Here is a 20,690-nt window from a genome sequence, read left to right on the forward strand (position 1 = left end):
GGGCTAGAAGAAACCGTTAGTCATCGTTCGTTCTACCGCCACATCTTTCACAGGACATTAAAGCCCAGCGAAGGGTAAAAGTTAGTTTAAGGTTTGGTGGTAAATTGGTTATGGACCTAAAACTAAATTAAACCCAATATCCTCCTAGGGCAGAGAGTTTGTGTTGCTGTCATTGTTTCTTTTCACTCTATGTAATGAACCTTTCTTTTTTTTTTTATCCTCACCCGAGGATATTTTTCCATTTTTTGTACAGATAGAGTGGGAGGGAGAGAGAGGAAGGGAGAGAGAGAGAGAAACATCGACGTAAAGGGACATATCGAGTGGCTGCCACCCGCACGACCAACCAGGGCCGGGACAAACTGCAACCGAAGTACGTGCCCTTAGTGGGAACCGAACCCGGGTCTCTCCGGACCGCAGGCCGACGCTCTAACCGCTGAGCCAAACTGGCCAGGGCATGTAATGAACCTTTCTTTAATACCATTGAAACTATTGAGTTGTTTCCATTTTTATCTATGCAATTATATTAGTGCCATAGTAGGCTGGCATGAAAACTTTTTTTTTCTTTGCTTAGCTAGCTTTCTTCACACCCCAAATGAATCAGTCCACAGCGTTAGAGATGAAGCTTTAATGTACAGCAATGTAAAACAAAAACCATGGTCATTTATGGTTTCATACTGTGCTCTTAGTCTCTATTAATGTCCCATAGTAGTGGAGCATGTCTCGTGTTTTGAGTGCTGATTAAGTGAAGGCCTTCTGATCCACCTACAAAATGGTTGTGATTTCAGTAAGAATAACACTACTTTTCTCTCTGTTCTCTCTTGTGTTGTAGAGCCGACAATTAGAATCAGAAACTGGGACCACAGAGGAGCACAGTCTAAACAAGGAGGCTCGGAAATGGGCCACACGTGTGGCGCGGGAGCATAAAAACATTGTTCACCAACAACGGGTAAGTGGGATAGAGTTTTAGGCTACATTTAGCTTAAGCCAAATGTCTAACCAATTTATTTATTTATTTTTATTGTTGAAAGTATTACAGATGTCCCCCTTTTTTCCCCCGTCGACCCCGCTCCTTCCGCATGTTTTTTCTAACCAATTTAAAGGGTTAAATTTTATTAATGTGAAGAATATCCTATATATATTTCTTCTATAACTTCTCAGTGCTCAGCAGTATGCTCTCAGCTATCTACTTTGCCTGGAAACTCCTTAAGCCCTCTAGCAGCAACATAGAATTGCCTAAGAAAGGCTAGTGATAGTGTATTATAGTCTCTCAGGCAGTGGAAGAAACAAATATGTTGAATCTGGTTTTTCATTCTCTAATACAAATTTTTTGAAGACACAATTATGGATTTCATGAAAATGTATCATCAAGACTAAACTAAAAATGTAAAGAAATTATGTCAGGTATAGTAACTTTTTCTCAATTTTCATTTATTTATAGCTTTATTTTTATCTTTCTTTACCTTTACATCCAGCTTCTTAAAAAAACTGTCCATATTTGGTATCTATATTTTTTTCTTTATCCTCACCTGAGGACATTTTTTTGTTTTTTGTTCAGATAGAGTGGGAGAGAGAGAGAGAAACATCGACATGAAAGGGACACATCGAGAGGTTGCCACCCTCACAACCCAACCGGGGCCGGGGACAAAATGCAACTGAGGTACACGCCCTTAGCGGGAACCAAACCTGGGTCTCTCTGGACCACAGGCCGACGCTCTAACCACTGAGCAAAACCGTCCAGGGCGGTATCTATATTTCTTAAATTCCCACAAAGCCCATTACATCTGGGCTTTTCTTTCTTTCCCTTCCCCCACACTGCTTCACAGAGCCTACACTTGAAAAAATCACCGATGATGTCTGTGTTGCTAAAGCCAAAAAGGACACTTTGATTTCTGTCTTACTTAACCTATTGACAGCTTTGTCAAAATTAACAACACCCTTCATCTTGAAACATTCTCTTTTCTTGTCATTTATGGCATAACATTGCCCTGACTTCCTTGTGCCGCTCTGGCCATTCCCAGATTTTCTTAGAGGTTTTTTCTCTATCTCACATTTAAATATTCAAATTCCTTAGCTTTCTGTACTAGGCTCTCTTTTTTTTTATTCTTTATTCCCATTATAGTCAGTCTTGATCTTTTCCATGGTTTCACTTAAACAACAAATGATAATTTAATATCTTCTACATTAGGCCTTTCTTCTGTGTATCCATATATCCTCTTGCCTGTTTTGACATCTACTTTTTACTGTCTCAGGGGCATCTCAAATTCAGTGTTCCACTTATCTAATGCTGCATAATAAAACACCTCAAACTTAATGCCAGAAAAAAACGTTTTTTATGTTGTCCCTTACTACTCTGTGGATTGGATGGGCTCAGCTTGACAGTTCTTACTTGGGGGTCTATCACTGCAGTCAGAGAGGCTGGTGCTGGAGTCATCTCCATAAACTTCCCCACTGAATTTTTGGCATTTGGATGAGGCAGACTTAAACAGCAGCGACTAGAGCAGCTAGAGCTCCTTGTGCATCTCTTTCTGTGGTCTCCCCATATGATCTCTCCAACATGGCCACTTCGGCTTAGCTATACTTCTTATGTGGTAGCACAGGGCCTCAAAGGTTGGAGTCCCAAGAGTGAGCCAAATATAAGCTATATCATCTTTTCTGACCTAGACTCAGAAATAATATAATATGTCTGGCCATTGTGGCTCAGTGTTTGAACGTCGACCCATGCACCAAGAGGTTGCCGGTGCAATTCTCAGTCATGACACATGCCCAGGTTATAGGACCGAATCCCCAGTGGGGAGTATGCAGGAGGCGGCCAGTCGATGTTCTCTCTCATTGATGTTTCTATCTCTCTCTCCCTCTCCCTCTCAGTTCCTCTCTCTCTCTCGAATCAATAAATGAAAAGAAAAAAGAAATAATGTAATATTAGTTGTGTCATATTTTTATTAATTGAGGCAGTCAAAAAGGCCTATCTAGGTTCAAGGAGAGAGAGGATATAAGCTCCACTTCTTGGTGGAGAGAGAAATAGCAAGGTTCTAGAAGAACACATAGAATGGGAAATATTGTAATAGCTATTTTTTAAGAAACATAACCTGCCACCGTCTGCCTTCTGGCCATAACAGTTCATATCCTTTTTGCATGCAAAACATAACTCTCCTCTTCACTCAAATCCTCCAAGCCTAGCATGAGACTCTGGCTTGAAATCCAGAATATTATCATGTAAATCAGATTTAAGGACAGATAAAAGGTTCTTGGGGACAGATCCTCTAATACAGTTTATCTCATTAAAAGAATTTGTGAACTAGAAAGACATGCATACATCCAATAAATAGTGATGATATTAATTACTGCAGCTTTATACTTAGAAATATAAAACACATAAACATATTTTTTTCCACTAGATGATTGACTATATTTGAAAGCAAATATTCAAACAGTAAAAATAAATCTGCTTCCTCTCTCTGTTGTCAAGGCATGTTGTGTCTTTCTGTTGGGAGGGAGAGAGAGGCAGATTTCAATAAATTTTGAGGTTTTTTTTTTATTCTCACTTGAGGACATTTTTCCATGTTTTTGTTCAGATAGAGTGGGAAGGAGAGAGAGAGAGAAACATCAAAAGGACACATTGAGTGGCTGCCACCCACACAATCCAACCAGGGCCGGGGACAAACTGCAATCGAGGTACATGCCCTTAGCGGGAACCGAACCCGGGTCTCTCTGGACTGCAGGCCAACACTCCAACCACTAAGCAAAACCGGCCAGGGCAATTTTGAATTCTTTATGGTATGAACTATATTAGGCTTTAATCTAGTAAGATATATTTTAAGCAATAAAATGAAGGTTTGGGGGGTTTTTTTAGCAATAAAATTTAGTTCTACTTTTGGCCATGATGAAGTAACTAAATTCACACTTACCCTCTTGCATAAACAACTATAAAATCGGCCTAAATATATAAACAAATGTTTTCAGACATTGGATAATAGGCAATAACAGGATTGTGAAACCTGAGAGAAAGAGACATGAAATTAGCCCTATGGCTTTCCAAACTTTCTACATAGAGGCACTTTCTATATTGCAGTACAGGAAGGGAGAACCGAAGCAGAGTACCACAGACTTGCTGAATTGAAATGATAGAGATCAGAGTTCAAAGAGGCTAAAGCAACATGAATTTTCAAGGTAGAGTACCAGACTGCAGGGAGATGCAGAGAATTTTTAAAATCTGCATAGATTTTCCTTTAGTCTTTTGCTGAATACTAAACCACACATACATAGGGTGAAATTCCACAAGACTGGGTAAAGAAAAACAATGAAGATGTAAACAGAACAATTCCCAGAGCTCACAACGGGCTGGGACACATACATTCAAGCTCTGACCAGCCAAAGTTGAGAGTATTCATGGATCACTTAGGGAATTCAGGAGACTACAGAAGGTTCAGACATTGGTAGTAAAGCCAGATTGGCCTAGAATAAGCCTACTTTAAAACTAACTTAACATATCTTTAAAACAAACTTCAAAAAGATCAAGCTAGGGGTTTCTGGTCAAGATGGCGGAGTAGGTGAACACTGCACTCATCTTCTCCCATGACCACATCAAAATTACAACTAAGTTATAGAACAGTCAACCAGGGTAACCATTTGAAGACTAGCTGAACAGAAGTCCTATAACTAAAGATTATAAAGAAGAAGCCATGTTGAGACTGGTAGGAGAGACAGAGATGAAAATGGGCTGGCCCCACACCCATCTGTAGTGGTTGAAAATCCAGAGGGATATCTCAGCTACAGAGATTCCCCTTTTAGAAGCGAGGGATCTCAACCCCACACCAGGATCCCCAGCCCAGAGTACCAGTGCGGGGAAGAGAAGCCCACATAACATCTGGCTGTGAACATCAGCAGAGATTGTGTCTGTCCAGGTGAGATGGAAGGCTGCTGTAAACCCAGGTGTTCTCTTAAAGTGCAAGTACTAAACTCTCATGCACAGGCGCTTACCTTGAGCTCCTGCAGAGAGACATACAGGGAGCAACTAAGTTATGTGGCTTTGGGGAAGGGCTGGAGGGATGGCCACCATTGTCCCTGCATTAAGCTGTTCTTCTGTGTTGCTTGTGGGTGCCATATTTTCTGTCTTGAGCCCTCCCCCTACGTGGCCTAATCTGAATCTACATTAGCCTGGTGAACACCACTGGCTTTACCTTGACTATTTCCTGATACCCTACCCTACCCAAGTTGCGCACAGCTCAATGCCTTGTCAGCACCAATCAACCTGAGCTCACATCACAATCCTTCTTTAAAAATTCTTGAGGAATTCTATCAAGCTTGGGAGATACCAGAGTTATACAGGGATAAACTGTTGTGTGGCTTCAGGGCGAAGGCTGAAGGGATGACCACCATTGTTCCTCTGTTGAGCCCTCCCCCAACACAGCCAAATCTGAATCTGCACTAGCCAGGTAAACTCCACTAGCTCTACCCTGGCAACAGCCTGAGACCTTGCCCCACTTCAAAGATCTACAGGTCCCAGGTTGTTGATGGTGGGTATCTGTGTACCTTGACACTTTTGCTGAGTGGCCTCGGGCCTAGCAGGCACCAAATCTGAATCTGTATTAACCTGTTGAATAGTACTCACCCCACCCTTGTGACTCCCTATCTCACCTAACTCATGTACCACCCAAGGCTTTTTCGGAGGCTGACCCTTACGGACAGCTGTGCCTTGGGCATTTTATTGACCTTTCCTAGGCTCGTATCATGGCAGCCAACTCCATTTTGTAGCATGACCCTTGCCACATGAATCTAGGCCCAGCACAGACAGCTACAAACCACAGATCACTTTGTATCTCCTAAAAGGTAGTCCCAAGCCCAATAAAGGTAGCATCTAACATTCAGTTGCACTAGAGTCCATCCCAAGAGGCCCCAGAACAAACACACCCAGTGACCTGCTTCAGACCAGAAAAGAACACCACCTAATCAGCTCCACAAGTGGCACACCCAAGGGTGGATTTCGGGGTGCACTAGGTCCCACTAGGATGACTCCTGCTTCATGGGATTAGTTCCCTCACAGCCTGAGAGTCAATGCTACCCAATGACATACCAACAGAAATCAAAGCTCAACTACAGCAGGAGAGCACAAATAACCTACACAATAGATACTCCTGGAGCACCCAGCTCTGTTGATCAAGGAGACTGTGCCATTAGGGCTACAGAACACCTACTACATAAGGCTACCTATTAGGTAGACATAGCAGATCTACCTAATACATAGAAACTACACAGAGAGGCAGCCAAGATGAAGAGACAAACATGTGCCAAATTAAAGAACAGGAGAAATCTCCAGGAAAAGAACTAAATGAAATGGAGGCTAGCAATCTACCAGATACAGAGTTCAAAACACTGATTATAAGAATGCTCAAGGAGCCCTGACCAATTTGGCTCAGCAGTAGAACGTAGGCCTGTGGTCCAGAGAGACCACTGAGGGCATGTGCCTTGGTTGCAGTTTGTTCCTGGCCCTGGTTGGGTCATGCAGGTGGCAGCCACTCGATGTGTCCCTTTCACATCAGTGTTTCTCTCTCTCTCTCTCTCTCTCTCTCTCCCCTCTATCTGAACAAAAAATGGGAAAATGTCCTCGAGTGAGGATTAAAAAAAAAAAAGAATGCTCAAGGAACTTAAAGGAAGAACAGATGAACTCAGTAAGAACGTCAACAAAGAGATAGTAAGCATAAAAAAGGACAGAGAGCCCTGGCCGGTTTGGCTCAGCGGTTAGAGCGTCGGCCTGCGGTCCCGAGAGGCCTGGGTTCGGTTCCCGCTAAGGGCATGTACCTCGGTTGCAGTTTGTCCCCGGCCCTGGTTGGTCGTGCGGGTGGCAGCCACTCGATGTGTCCCTTTCACATCGATGTTTCTCTCTCTCTTCCTCTCTCCCCCTCCCACTCTACCTGAACAAAAAATGGAAAAATGTCCTCAGGTGAGGATAAAAAAAAAAAAAGGACAGAGAAACCCTAACAAAGAACTAGCCAGAAATGAAGAATACAATAACTGAAATGAAGAACACACCAGAAGGAATCAACAGCAGATTACTTGAAGCAGAGGATCAAATCAGTGATTTGGAAGACATGCTAGCAGAAAACACCCAATCAGAACAGCAAAAAAGAAAAAAGAACCCAGCCCTGGCCTGTTTTGCTCAATGGTTAGAGTGGCAGCCCACAGACCAATGAGTTGCAGGTTCAATTCTGGCCAAGGGCACGTACCTTGGTTGCAGTTCATCTCCGGCCCTGGTTGGGTTGTGTGACATGGAGGCAACCAGTCGATGTGGCTCTGTCACATCGATGTTTCTCTCTGTCTCTCTGTCTCTGTCTCTCTCTCTCCCTCTCTCCCTTCCTCCCTCCCTCCCTCCCACACTATCTAATGATAAATAGAAAAATATCCTCGGGTGAGTAATTAAAAAAAAGAATCCAAAGAAATGAGGACAGTTCAAGGGGCCTCTGCAACAACATCAAGCATAACATTTGCATCATAGGTGTCCCAGAAGAAGAAAGAAAGGGATTAAAATCCTATTTAAAGAAATAATGACTGAAAATTTTCTTAACCTGATGAAGGAAAAAAATATACAAGTCCAAAAAGCACAGAGAGTCCCAAACAAGAGGAACTCAGAGGCCCATACCCAGACACATCATAATTAAAATGGCAGTGGTTAAAAACAAAGAGAGACTCTTAAAATAGCAAGAGAAAAGCAGTGAGTTACCTACAAGGAAACTCCCATAAGACTGTCAGCTGATTTCTCAAAAGAAATTTTGCAGGCCAGAAGTGATTGGCACAAAATATTTAAAATAATTAAAAGCAAGGACCTACAACCAAGACTGTTCTACCCAGCAAGGCTATTACTTAAAGAACAGATAAAGAGCTTCCAAGACAAGAAAAAACTAAAAGAGTTCATCACCACTAAACCAGTATTACAATAAATATTAAAGGGACTTCTTTTTTTTTTTATCCTCACCCGAGGACATTTTTCCATCTTTTGTTCAGGTAGAGTGGGAGGTGGGGAGAGAGAGGAACAGAGAGAGAGAGAGAAACATCGATGTGAAAGGGACACATCGAGTGGCTGCCACCCTCACAACCGACCAGGGCCGGGGACAAACTGCAACCGAGGTACGCGCCCTTAGCGGGAACCGAACCCGGGTCTCTCAGGACCGCAAGCCGACGCTCTAACCGCTGAGCCAAACCGGCCAGGGCTAAAGGGACTTCTTTAAGGAGAAGAAGAGTGGGGGCAGGGGGAGCAACATAAATATGAATAATAAAATGGCAGTAATTACATATCAATAATCACTTTAAATATAAATGAATTAAATGCTCAAATCAAAAGATATATGGTAGCTGAATGGACAAGAAAACAAGACCCATAAATATACTATCTACAGGAGGCCCACTTCAGATCAAAAGACACGCACAGACAAAGTAAAAAATGGACAATATATTTCATGTAAATGGAGATGAAAAAATAAGCTGGGGTAGCAATACTTATATCAGACAAAATAGACTTTGAAACAAAGGCTCTAGTTAAGAGACAAAGGAGGACATTACATAGTAATAAAGGGATCAATCCAACAAGAGTGTATAACCCTTGTAACATTTATGCACCCAACATAAGAGAATCTAAATATATAAAGCAAATGTTGTTGGACAACGGGAGAGATCAGTGGTAACACCATCGTTCTAGGGGACTGTAATACCCACTGACATCAATGAATAAATCTTCCAGACAAAAGATCAGCATGGAAACAGCAGTCTTAAATGACACATTAGACCAGATTAATTTAATTGATATTTTTAGAGCATTTCACCCCAGAGCAGTAGAATGTGTATTCTTTTCAAGTACACATAGAACATTTTCCAGGATAGACTCTATATTAGGCCACAAAACAATTCTCAATACATTTAAGATTGAAATCATATCAAATATCTTCACCGTCCAAAATGATATGAAACTAGAAACCAATTACAAGAGAAAATTGAAAAATGCACAAATATATGAGGTTAAGTAACATGTTACTAAACAATGGATGAGTTAACGAGATCAATGAAGAAACCAAAAGATACATTGAGATAAATGAAAATGTAAACAATATTTCAAAATCTATGGGACCCAGCAAAAGCAACTCCACAAGGGAAATTCATAGCAATACGGGCCTAAGGAAACAAAAATGTCAAACAATCTAACCTTATACCTAAAGGAACTAGAAAAAGAACAACAAACAAAGCCCAAAGTGAGTCGGAAGAAGGAAATGATGAAAATCCAAACAGATATAAATGAAATAAAGTCTAAGAAAACATAAAAGTTCATTGAGCCCTGGCTGGTTTGGCTCAGCGGTTAGAGTGTCAGCCTGCGGTCTAGAGAGACCCAGGTTCGGTTCCTGCTAAGGGCACGTACCTTGGTTGCGGTTGGTCCCTGGCCCTGGTTGGGTCACATGGGTGGCAGCCACTCGATGTGTACCTTTCACATCGATGTTTTTTTTTCTCTCTCTCTCTTCCTCTCTCTCCCTCCCGCTCTGTCTGAACAAAAAATGAAAAAATGTCCTTGAATGAGGATTTAAAAAAAAAAAAAAAGTTCATTGAAACCAAGAGGTGTGCTTTTTTTAAGGTAAACAAAATTGATAAACCTTTAACTAGATTCATCAAGAAAGAGAGAGATGACCCAAATAAATAAAATCAGAAATAAAAGAAGTAACAGCCGACACCACAGAAATACAAAGGGTTATAAGAAAATACTACAAAAAATAATATGCCAAAAATTGGATAATCTGAAAGAAATTGATAAATTCTTAGAAACATGCAATCTTCCAAGATTGAATCAAGAAGAAACAGAAAATCTGAGCTGACCTGTTATTACCAATGAAATTGAATCATTAAAAAAAAAACAAAAAAAACTCTTAACAAATAAAAGTCCTGGGCAGGATGGCTTCACAGAAGAATTTTGCCAAACATTCAGAGAAAAATTAACACCTGTTCTTCTTAAACTATTGCAAAAAATTCAGGAGGAGAGAAGGTTCCCAAGCTCATTTTACAAGGCAACCATTATTCTGATTCCAAAACTAGATAAAGACATTATAAAAAAGTAAAATTATAGCCAGTATCCCTGATGGATATAGATGTAAAAATCGTCAACAAAATACTAGCAAGCTAAATTTATCAGGAGATTAAAAAGATCATATACCATGATCAAGTGGGATGCAAGGTTGGTTCAATATCCACAAATCAGTCAGTGTGATGCAGCACATAATGAAGTATAAAAATAATATGATTATATCAATAGATATAGAAAAAACATTTGACACAGTTAAGCATTCATTTATGATTGTTAAAAAACTCTCAGCAAAATGGGAATAGAGTGAACATACCTCCACATAATAAAGGCCATATATATGACAGATCCACAGCTAACATCATACTCAACAGAGAAAAACTAAGTATCTTCCTTAAGATCAGGAACAAGACAAGAGATGTACACTTTCACCACTCTTATTCAACATACTATTGGAAGTTTTTGCTATAGCAATCAGACCAAAAAATAAAAAAGACATACAAATTGGAAAGGAAAAAATAAAACTGTCATTATTTTCAAATGACATACCATATAGAGAAAACCCTAAAGTCTTCAACAAAATTAGTAAGACTGTCTAGCCTGTGTGATTCAGTGGTTGAGCGTTGACCCATGCACCAAGAGGTTGCTGGTTCAATTCCCAGTCAGGACACATGCCCAGGTTTTGAGCCTGATCCCCAGTGGGGGGCATTCAGGAAGCAACCAATTGGTGTTCTCTCTTATTGATGTTACTCTCTCTTCCTCATACTTCCTCTCTCTCTAAAAATAAATCAATAAAGGAAGCAGCTGATCAATGTTTCCCTCTCACATTGATGTTTCTGTTTTTCTCCTCCCTCCTCTCTCTAAAAATCAATTTTTAAAAAATCTTTTAAGAAAAAAGGCAGAAGACTGGAACTTGGAAAATTATAAGACATTGACGAATGGAAATGAAGAAGATACAAATAAATAGAAGCACATGCTGTACTCATGGATAACAAGAATTAACATTGTTAAAATGTTCATACTACCCAAAGCAATCTATATATTCAGTGCAATCCCTATCAAAATACCAATGGCATTTTTCACAGAAATAGAACAAATAATCTTAAAATTTATATGGAACCACAAAAGACCTTCAATAGCTACAGAACTCTTGAGAAAGAAAAACAAGTTGAAAGTATCATGCTCACTGATATCAAACTATACTACAAGGCCATAGTAATCAAAACAGCATGGTAGTGGCATAAAACAGACATAGAGATCAATGGAACAGAACAGAGAGCCCAGAAATAAATCCACACCTATATAGACAATTAGTATTTGAAAAGGGAGGCAAGAACATACAATGGAGTAAAGACAGTTTATTCAATAAATGGTGTTGGAAAAATTGGACAGATACATGCAAAAAAAAAAAAAGAAACTAGATTATGTTATACCATATACAAGAAGAAACTCAAAATTGATTAAAGACTTAAATGTAAGACTCAAAACTATAAAACTCCTAGAAAAAAACATAGGCAGTAAATGCTTAGCAATTTCTGTTATTTCTTCTTAGGCAAGAAAAATCTAAGAAAAAATAAATGGGGACTACATTAAAGTAAAAAGTTTTTACACAGCAAAGGCAACCATTAACAAAACAAAAAGTCTACCAAATGGGAGAAGTTATTTGATACATCCGATAAAGTGTTAATACCCAAAATTTATAAAGAATTTTTTAATTAAATGTATTGGGGTAACATTGGTTCACAAGATTACATAGGCTTCAAGTATACAATTCTGTGATACATCATCTGTATCACATTGTGTGTGTGTCGTCATCCAAAGACAAATCATTGTTCACCATATACTTAACCTTGCTCCCACCTCCCTTCCCTCTTGTAATTACCATCCTGTTGGCTGTTAGTGTTTGTTTTTATTTGTTGCTTTCAGTTTTATATACCACATATGAGTAAAATCATATGGTTCTTAACTCTTTCTGACCTATTTCTCTTAGCATGATATTCTCAAGATCTATCCATGATGTCACAAGTTGACAGTATTTCATTTTTTCTTATGGCTGAGTAGTATTCCATTGTATAAATGTACTACATCATCTAACAAAGGACACCAGCTATTTCCATGTCTTGGCTGCCGTGAATAATGTGGCAATGAATAGATCTTTGCAAATAAATGTTTTCAAATTTGAGGGTAGATACCCAGAAGAGGAGTTGCTGGGTCATTTGGTAACTCTATTCTTCATGTTTTGAGGAGCCTTCATACTGTTTTCCATAGTGGCTGTACCAGTTTACATTCCCACCAACAGTGAATGGGGGTTCCTTTTTCTCCACAATCTCTCCAACGTTTGTTATTACTTGTCAGGTTGATAATAGTCATTCTAACAGGTGTGTGGTATCTCATCAAAGTTTTGATTTGCATTTCCCTAATAACTAGTGAAGTTGAGCATCTTTACATATATCTGTTGGCCTTTGTATGTCTTCTTGGGAGATGTATATGTTTAGAGTCCTCTGCCCATATTTTAATTGAACTGTTTGCTTCTTTGGTGTTGAGTTGTATGAGTTCTTTATATATTTTGGATATTAACCCCTTGTCAAAGGGAGATTGGAAAGCCACATGCAAAAGAATGAAACTAGACTATTGTTTTTCCCTGTATACAAAAATTAACTCAAAATGGATCAAAGACCTAAATATAAGACTTAAAACAATAAATAACATAAAAGAAAACATAGATACTAAACTTTTGGACCTTAATCTTAGAGAAGATTTTATAAATTTAACCCCAAAGGCAAGGGAAGTAAAGGCAAAAACAAATGACTGGGACTTGATCAAACTAAAAAACTTCTGCAGGGCAAAAGAAACTGCCAACAAAACAAAAAGGCAACCAACCAAATGGGAGAAAATATTTGCAAATAAAAGATATTTTTAGAGGAACTTGAAAATAAAGGTTCAGAAATGTGTCTGGATGTTTTAAATGTACAAAATAGCCAAGAACAACATTAACAAGACTTCTGTGCCTTACTTAGCACATACTGACATAATAATGACCATAAAGTAGTTAAAAGTGGTATCATACAAGAGTTAACAAATACATCAAAGAAAATTATCTTTCTGTGTGTGGACCTTTAGATACCAGTTCAAACAAATCAACCATAACTTGTCACTTTGAGTCAGGCAGGGGATGTTAAAGAACAGCATATTAAGGCTACCAAGGAAATATTGTTCTGAAATGATATTGTGGTTGTATTTTTTTCTTAAAGTTCATATTTTCAGATACTTTTATAAAAAAGCGTGTAGGAGTGAAATGACATGCTGTCTGGGATTTTATTTAAAATACCCTAGTAAAGAGCCCTGGCCTGTTTGGCTCAGCAGTTAGAGCATTGGCCTACAGACAGAAGGGTCTCAGGTTTGATTACTAGTTAGAGGCACATTCCTGGGTTGCATATTTGATCCCTGGCCCCAGTCAGGGTTTATAGGGGAAGTAACTAATCGATGTGTCTCTCTCACATTGATGTTTCTCTCTCTCTCTCTCCCTCCCTCCCTTCCACTCTATCTAAAAAAAATCCATTGAAAAATATCCTCTGATGAGGATTAGCCAATAAATAAATAAAATGCTTTAGTAAAGGAAAAGTAATAGATAAAACAAATGTGGAAAAATATTAACTATCAAATCTTGGTTATCAGCATATGGGAGTTCATCATACTAGTCTCTTTTGAGTATATTAGAAATTTTTTATAATAAAAAACATGTTAATGATATTTCAAAGCTTTGAGGAAAGAGTTGATTTAGTAAACAATATTAGAGCAATTGTCTGTGTATTTGGGGTAAATGTAAATGCTTTCCACCCACCAAATACAAAATAAATTTCAGAAGAATTAAAGACCTGGGTGCTAAATAGAAGATTATTGAACACTGGGAAAATATAGACTATTTTTGGTATATTACAAATGGCTTGTTTTTTAAATATGTTTTTATTGATTTTTTAGAGAGAGATAGCAATATCTGTGTAAGAGAAACATTGATTGATTGCCTCCTGCACGCCCCGTACAGGGGATCGAGCCCACAACCCAGGCATGTGCCCTGGCTGGGAATTGAACCAAGACCTCTCAGTCTATAGGTGGTCACTCAATTCACTGACCCACACCAGTCGGGCACAGATGGCTTCTTAAGGAAGACACAAAGCCCAGGATCTATAAAGGAAAAGATTGATAATCTCATCAACATAAAAACTAAAAATTTTTGTAAAACAAAAGAACTTTAAAATGTTAAGAGGAAGGGGCCTAGCCAGTGTGGTTCAGTGGTCACACATCAGTCCAAGCACCGATATGTCAGCAGTTCAATTCCTGGTTAGGGCACATGCCTGGGATGTGGTCTCAATCTCCAATACAGGGCATTCGGGAGGTGGCCAATGGATATTTCTCTCTCATTAATGTTTCTATCTTCCGCTCCCTTTCACTCTAAAATCAATAAAAACATATATTTTTTAAATAAAATTAAGAGAAAGGGAGTGAAATAGGAGGAAATATTTGTAACAGAAAAGGGACTGATATCTAGACAGCAGTATATTTAAATAACAAAATGACAAAAATAGAAAAGTGCACAGAGAATATGAACTGCCCATTTATAAAAGAAATAACAGATGGCCAGCAACCTATGATATGATGCCCTATTACAGAGAAATGAAAATTGAAACAATGAGATCTTTATTTATATATCATATTGGCAAAAATTTTAAATATTGACAATATCCAATGTTGGCGAGATACAGAGAAACATGCTATCACATATTTCTAGTAGAAGAGTAGGTACAACCTTTTGGAGGCAATTTGGTAGTCTGTTAATATTAAAATGTACAATTCCCACTTTTATGTTTATATTCCCATATGTATGCAAGAAGTCATCCACTAGGTGGTTTGTACAGTACTATTTATAATATTGAGAAATTTGCAAACTCAAATAGCAATAGGTTAAGAGTAAATAAAGCATAGTACAGTTAAACTATCGGATCTATGGATTTATTGGAGAAGGAAGTCAGTCTGTTTTTAAAAACAAAGGTTTCTTAGACACATTGAGGATGATAGATCTCATATAATTATTTTTAAACTATGCAAGTATGTAGGAAAAACATAAATGATTTAAAAATACCTAAATTGATGGGACAGTGGTTATCTTGGAGAGTCGGATACATGGTGGAGTGTGCAGGTACAACAGAATTTTTGCCATTTTTTATTTGTTGTCTTGCAACAATACTTTATATTCAAGTGGTTTTTAAAAGTTAAAGTTATGCATATGAAAATGTTCCATCTAAATGAGATTTATGGACTGTGCCAGTGTGACTCTCTTGGTTTTTGTATCATATGGTTACTTATGCAAGTTTTTGCCATTTGGGGAAGCTGAGAGAAGGACTCTCTGTTCTATTTTTGCAGCTTCTTTTCGGTCTATAATTATTTCAATTTTTTTTTTTTTATCCTCACCTGAGGATATTTTTCCATTTTTTGTTCAGATAGAGTGGGAGGGAGAGAGAGGAAGAGAGAGAGAGAGAAACATCGATGTGAAAGGGACACATCGAGTGGCTGCCACCCGCACGACCAACCAGGGCCGGGGATAAACTGCAACCGAGGTATGTGCCCTTAGCGGGAACCAAACCTGAGTCTCTCGGGACCGCAGGCCGACGCTCTAACTGCTGAGCCAAACCAGCCAGGGCTTATTTCAATTTTTAAAAAATTAATAAATAAAAATAAAATATTAAATAATGAGTTTGCCACTCATTACTGAAGTCTTCTAAATTATCTAAATACCCTAATAACCCAAGAAAAATCAGTCATTCTTTTTCTGTTTTCTTTAATAGGTTTTAGATGATCTGGAATGTCATGGAGCCGCAGTATCAGAACAAAGCCGAGCAGAGCTGGAACAGAAAATAGATGAAGCTAGAGAAAATATTCGTAAAGCAGAGGTGAGGTGGTAACTAATTTTGGCATTTTGCCCAGCTCCATCAGTGTCTCAGCTGTATCATTAGAATTCAGTTTTTAGACACGGATTATTTTGAAGATGATTCACCAGCTTCATCTCTATCAAGAGTATTATTATTATTTTTTCATCTTTAGTGTTGAATGTATTACAAGTATTCCTCATTTTTCCCCCACTAACTCCTCCTCCCCACTCCTGCCTCATGCCTTTCCCCACACTGTTGTCTGTGTCCATTGGTTATGCATATATGCATATAAGTTGTTTGGTTTATTTCTTCCCACCCCCCAATCCCCCTTCCCTTTGAGGTTTGTCAGTCTAACAACCAATTTGTACTTCTTAATCCCTTCACCTTTTTCACCCATTCCCCCAGCTTCCTCCCATCTGGCAACCAACAAAATGTTCTCTATATCTATGAGAATGTTTCTGTTTTGCCTGTTCATTTTGTTTGTTCGTATATTGTATCTTTTTCTTTAAGAAGACCCTTTAACATTTCATATAATAATGGTTTGGTGGTGATGAACTCCTTTAGTTTTTCCTTGTATGGGAAACTCTTTATATGGCCATCAATTCTAAATGACAGCTTTGCAGGATAGAGTAATCTTGGTTGTAGGTTCTTGCTTTTCATCACTCTGAATATTTCTGGCCTGCAAAGTTTCTTTTGAGAAATCAGCTGACAGTCTAATGGGAACTCCCTTGTAGGTTACTAACTGCTTTTCTCTTGCTGCTTAAGATTCTCTCTTTGTCTTGAACCTTTTGCATTTTGATGATGATGTGTCTTGGTGTGGGCCTCTTGGGGTTCATCTTGTTTGGGACTCTCTGTGCTTCCTGGACTTGTATGTCTGTTTCCTTCACCAAGTTAGGGAAGTTTTCTGCCATTATTGTTTCAAATAGGTTTTCGATTTCTTGTTCTCTCTCTCCCCCTTCTGGTACCCCCAAGAGGAGAATGTTGGCACTCTTGAAGTTGTCCCAGAGGCTCCTTACACTATCCTCGTTTTTTTGGATTCTTTTTTCTTTTTGCTGTTCTGATTGGGTGTTTTTTGCTTCCTTATATCCCAAATCGACGGTTTGTTTCTTGGCTTTACCTACTCTACTATTGAATCTGTGTAAATTATTCTTTATTTCAGTTAATGCCTCCTTCATTTCTGACTGTGCATCCTTCATTTCTGACTGGTCCTTTTTTATGCTCTTGAGGCCCTCACTAAGTTCGCTGAGGTTCTCACTAAGTTCATTGTGTATCCTTATAAGTAGTATTTTGAACTCAGCATCTGTTAGGTTGCTTATCTCCATTTCGCTTAGTTCTTTTCCTGGGGTTTTGTTCTATTCTTTCATTTGGGACCTGTTTGTCTCCTCATTTTGGCTGCCTCTCTGTGTTTGTTTCTATGTATTACTTAACCAGAGGTATGGGGCTAGCTGAGACCAGATGCTGCTTGTTTGAAAGAATTTAGGAAAACCTGGAGCAGGATCCAAGACAAGCCAATCCTATAGTTAACCAACTGGCACCAGCTTGGGTGGGCCTGAAAGTTGGATGGGGCGGGGCCTCAGGGAATCACCAGGGCGGGGCAAACAGTGTGAGCCAGGTTGCTGGAGTCCCAGATGTGGCATCAGTCTGCTGCCCCAGGGAAGGGCTCACCAAAGGAACAAAGGCCACGTCTGTCCAGGAGATAGCCCCCCCTGTCCAGCCCTTGCTCCAATGCCAAACAGCTCAGTTCTTCCCTGTATGTCTGTGGCACCCCTCAAGCTGCCTCCCCTCCAAGCTTAGAGGGAGAGAGACCGGTAAGTCTGTGAGCGGGCCCTTTAAGAGGAACTGCCTGGGGCTCCAGCCACCTCAGCCTCCCTGGGCCTCAGTTCCCACTGGTTTTTCCAGCCAGAAGTTATGGGGACTTCTCTTCCTGGCACTGGAACCCTGAGTGGGGCGTCTGGTATGGGACAGGGACCCCTCAGTCCTCAGGGAGGACCTTCCCAGCCAAGGTATCCTCCTGATTTTTATCTGCCACATATGGGTGTGGGACCAGCCCGCGCCCCTCCGCCCCTCCTACCAGTCTCCATGCAACTGCTGCTTTAATTTCGTAGTTGTAGGACTTCCATTGAGCTTGATTTCAGGCGGTTTTGAATGATGGTTGTTCTGTAGTTTAGTTGTAACTTTGATGTGGTTGTAGGAGGATGCGATACCATGTTTACCTACCCGCCATCTTGACCGGAAGTTCATCAAGAGTATTATTTTTGAGTAACTGCTCTGTACAAGGTGTATACACAAGAAAAAGACACTAAACCCACTAAGAAGAGTTTACAATCATGAAACATTAAATGAAAAAAGAATCAAGTCACAATGAAGATACTAATTTTAAAGTTTCACAAGGTACATAATAAACGAGTCAAATTAACGGTATAGAAATTTGTATCTGTAAGTTCAGAGCCTAGAAAAGCCTCCCCTATATGGAGGGGTCTCTGGAATCTTGGATCTAAGGGTATAAGCTGATCTTTTAAGAAGAAAGAAGACTTAGTAAAGCAGACAAGACAAAAAAGTGACAACAGCCATGGTCAGTATGGTTCAATTGGTTGGAGCATCATCCTGTACACTGAAAGCTTACAGGTTCAATCCTTCATCAGGGCACATACGGGAGGCAACCAATGTTTCTCTCTCACATTGATATTTCTCCTTCTCTTTCTCTCTCCCTTCCTCCCTCTCTAACATCAATAAACATATCCTCAGGTGAGGTTTAAAAGAAAAAGTTACAACAGTGGATTTTAATTGAGGGAGTGGGGTTGTCGTGGGACCCTTTGAGCCTTGTATGAAATTGTGAAACCCTCTCTCCCACCAAAAATAAAGGAGCATTTTAATGTATAGTGTCCACAAGTTTATGTATCCTAGGCTAATATTCTCTGACCTCAAGGAGGAGTGGTTAAGATGGAAAGAAAAAAATTTTTTGAAAAGGTGGAAGATAGCCCCAGCCGGTATGGCTCAGTGGATTGAGCATCATCCCATGGACTGAGGGGTCCTGGTTCTATTCCCTGTCAGGGCACATGCCCAGGTTGTGGGCTCGGTCCCCATTGGAGCATGCAGGAGGCAGCTGATCAATGTTTCTCTCTCACATTGATGTTTCTATTTTTCTTTCCCTTCTCTCTCTCTAAAAAAAAATCAATGTGAAACATTTGTTTTTTTTAAAGAAAAGGAGGAAGATATAGGATATAGTTTGGCAGTTAGATTTAATTAGAGTGGAGGACTTTTATAAGGAAATATAGTAGGTAGTAAAAAAATAATTATGGTTAGGACCAGTTCATGGAGGACCTGTGCACACTTGAGGATAGTTATCTACCCAGTGCACCATGGAAGGGATGTGGAAGTAGACATTTAAAAAAGAGTGAGGCTGTCCAGCCCTTGAGCACAATGTGTTCTTGTTAGGAAGGCATAAAGAATGTTAAAGATTGAACCCTGTTCAGGGTTCCAGTGCCAGGAAGAGAAGTCCCCATAACTTCTGGCTGGAAAAACCAGTGGGAACTGAGGCCCAGGAAGGCTGAGGTGGCTGGAGCCCCAGGCAGTTCCTCTTAAAGGGCCCCTCACGGACTTATTGGACTCGCTCCCTGTAAGCTTGAAGGGGAGGCTGCTTGAGGGGTGCCAGAGACATACAGGGAAGAACTGAGTTCTTTGGCATTGGTGCGAGGGCTGGAGAGGGGGCTTTCTCCTGGACAGATGTACTGGCGGAGGCCAGATGAAGGGTCTTTTTGAAGAAAAAGATAAAATAAACAAACACAATGAATGGGCAGAACAGAAACATTCTTGTAGATACAGAGAACATTTTGTTGGTTGCCAGATGGGAGGGGGGGTTGGGGGAATGGGTGAAAAGGTGAAGGGATTAAGAAGTACAAATTGGCCCTCACCAGTTTGGCTCAGTGGTTAGAGCGTCGGCCTGCGGTCCAGAGAGACCCGGTTTTGGTTCCCGCTAAGGGCGCGTACCTCGGTTGCAGTTTGTCCCCAGCCCTGGTTGGTCATGCGGGTGGCAGCCACTCGATGTGTGCCTTTCATGTCGACATTTCTTTCTCTTTCTTCCTCTCTCTCCCTCTCACTTTGTCTGAACAAAAAATGGAAAAATGTCCTCGGGTGAGGATTTAAAAAAAAAAAGGAAGTACAAATTGGTTGCTAGACTGACAAACCTCAAAGGGAAGGGGGTTGGGGGGTGGGAAGAAATAAACCAAAGAACTTATATGCATAACCAATGGACACAGACAATAGTGTGGGAAAAGACCGGGAAGGTGGCAAGAGTGAGGAGAAGGAGGTCAGTGGGGAAAAAATGAGGAACATCTATAATACATTCAACAATAAAGATAAAAAATTAAAAAAAAAAAATGCCAAAGATTGCCCTGGCCAGTTTTGCTCAGTGGTTAGAGTGTCAGCCTGTGGACCAAGGAGTCCCGGGTTTGATTGTGGCCAAGGGCACGTAACTCCACTGCAGTTCGTCCCTGGCCCGATTGGGGTCATGCAGGTGGCAACCAATTGATGTGTTTCTCTCTCTTCCTCTCCCTCCCTCCCTCCCACTCTGTCTGAAGATAAATGTAAAAATATCCTCAAGTGAAAATTTATAAAAAAGAATGCCAAAGATAACTAAGACAGTAAAGCATAAGTGCCAAGGAGTAGTCCACAGAAGCATACTTAACACTTAAGAAACCCAGAAAAAACAGAGGTCACTG

General features: G+C 39.9%; 1 protein-coding gene across 1 annotated transcript in view; it reads left to right on the forward strand.

Moving 5' to 3' along the window:
* The window catches only part of FCHSD2 (FCH and double SH3 domains 2), a 251,021-nt gene that overhangs the window by 192,737 nt on the left and 37,594 nt on the right, over positions 1–20,690 (forward strand). The window contains exons 11-12 of the mRNA XM_036258718.1: positions 830–946; positions 15,889–15,993. Of these exons, the coding sequence (XP_036114611.1) occupies positions 830–946; positions 15,889–15,993 (222 nt within the window). The remainder of the gene's footprint in view (positions 1–829; positions 947–15,888; positions 15,994–20,690) is intronic.

This window comes from Molossus molossus, unplaced genomic scaffold, assembly GCF_014108415.1.
Source record: "Molossus molossus isolate mMolMol1 unplaced genomic scaffold, mMolMol1.p scaffold_m16_p_13, whole genome shotgun sequence".
Classification (NCBI taxonomy): Eukaryota; Metazoa; Chordata; class Mammalia; order Chiroptera; family Molossidae; genus Molossus; species Molossus molossus.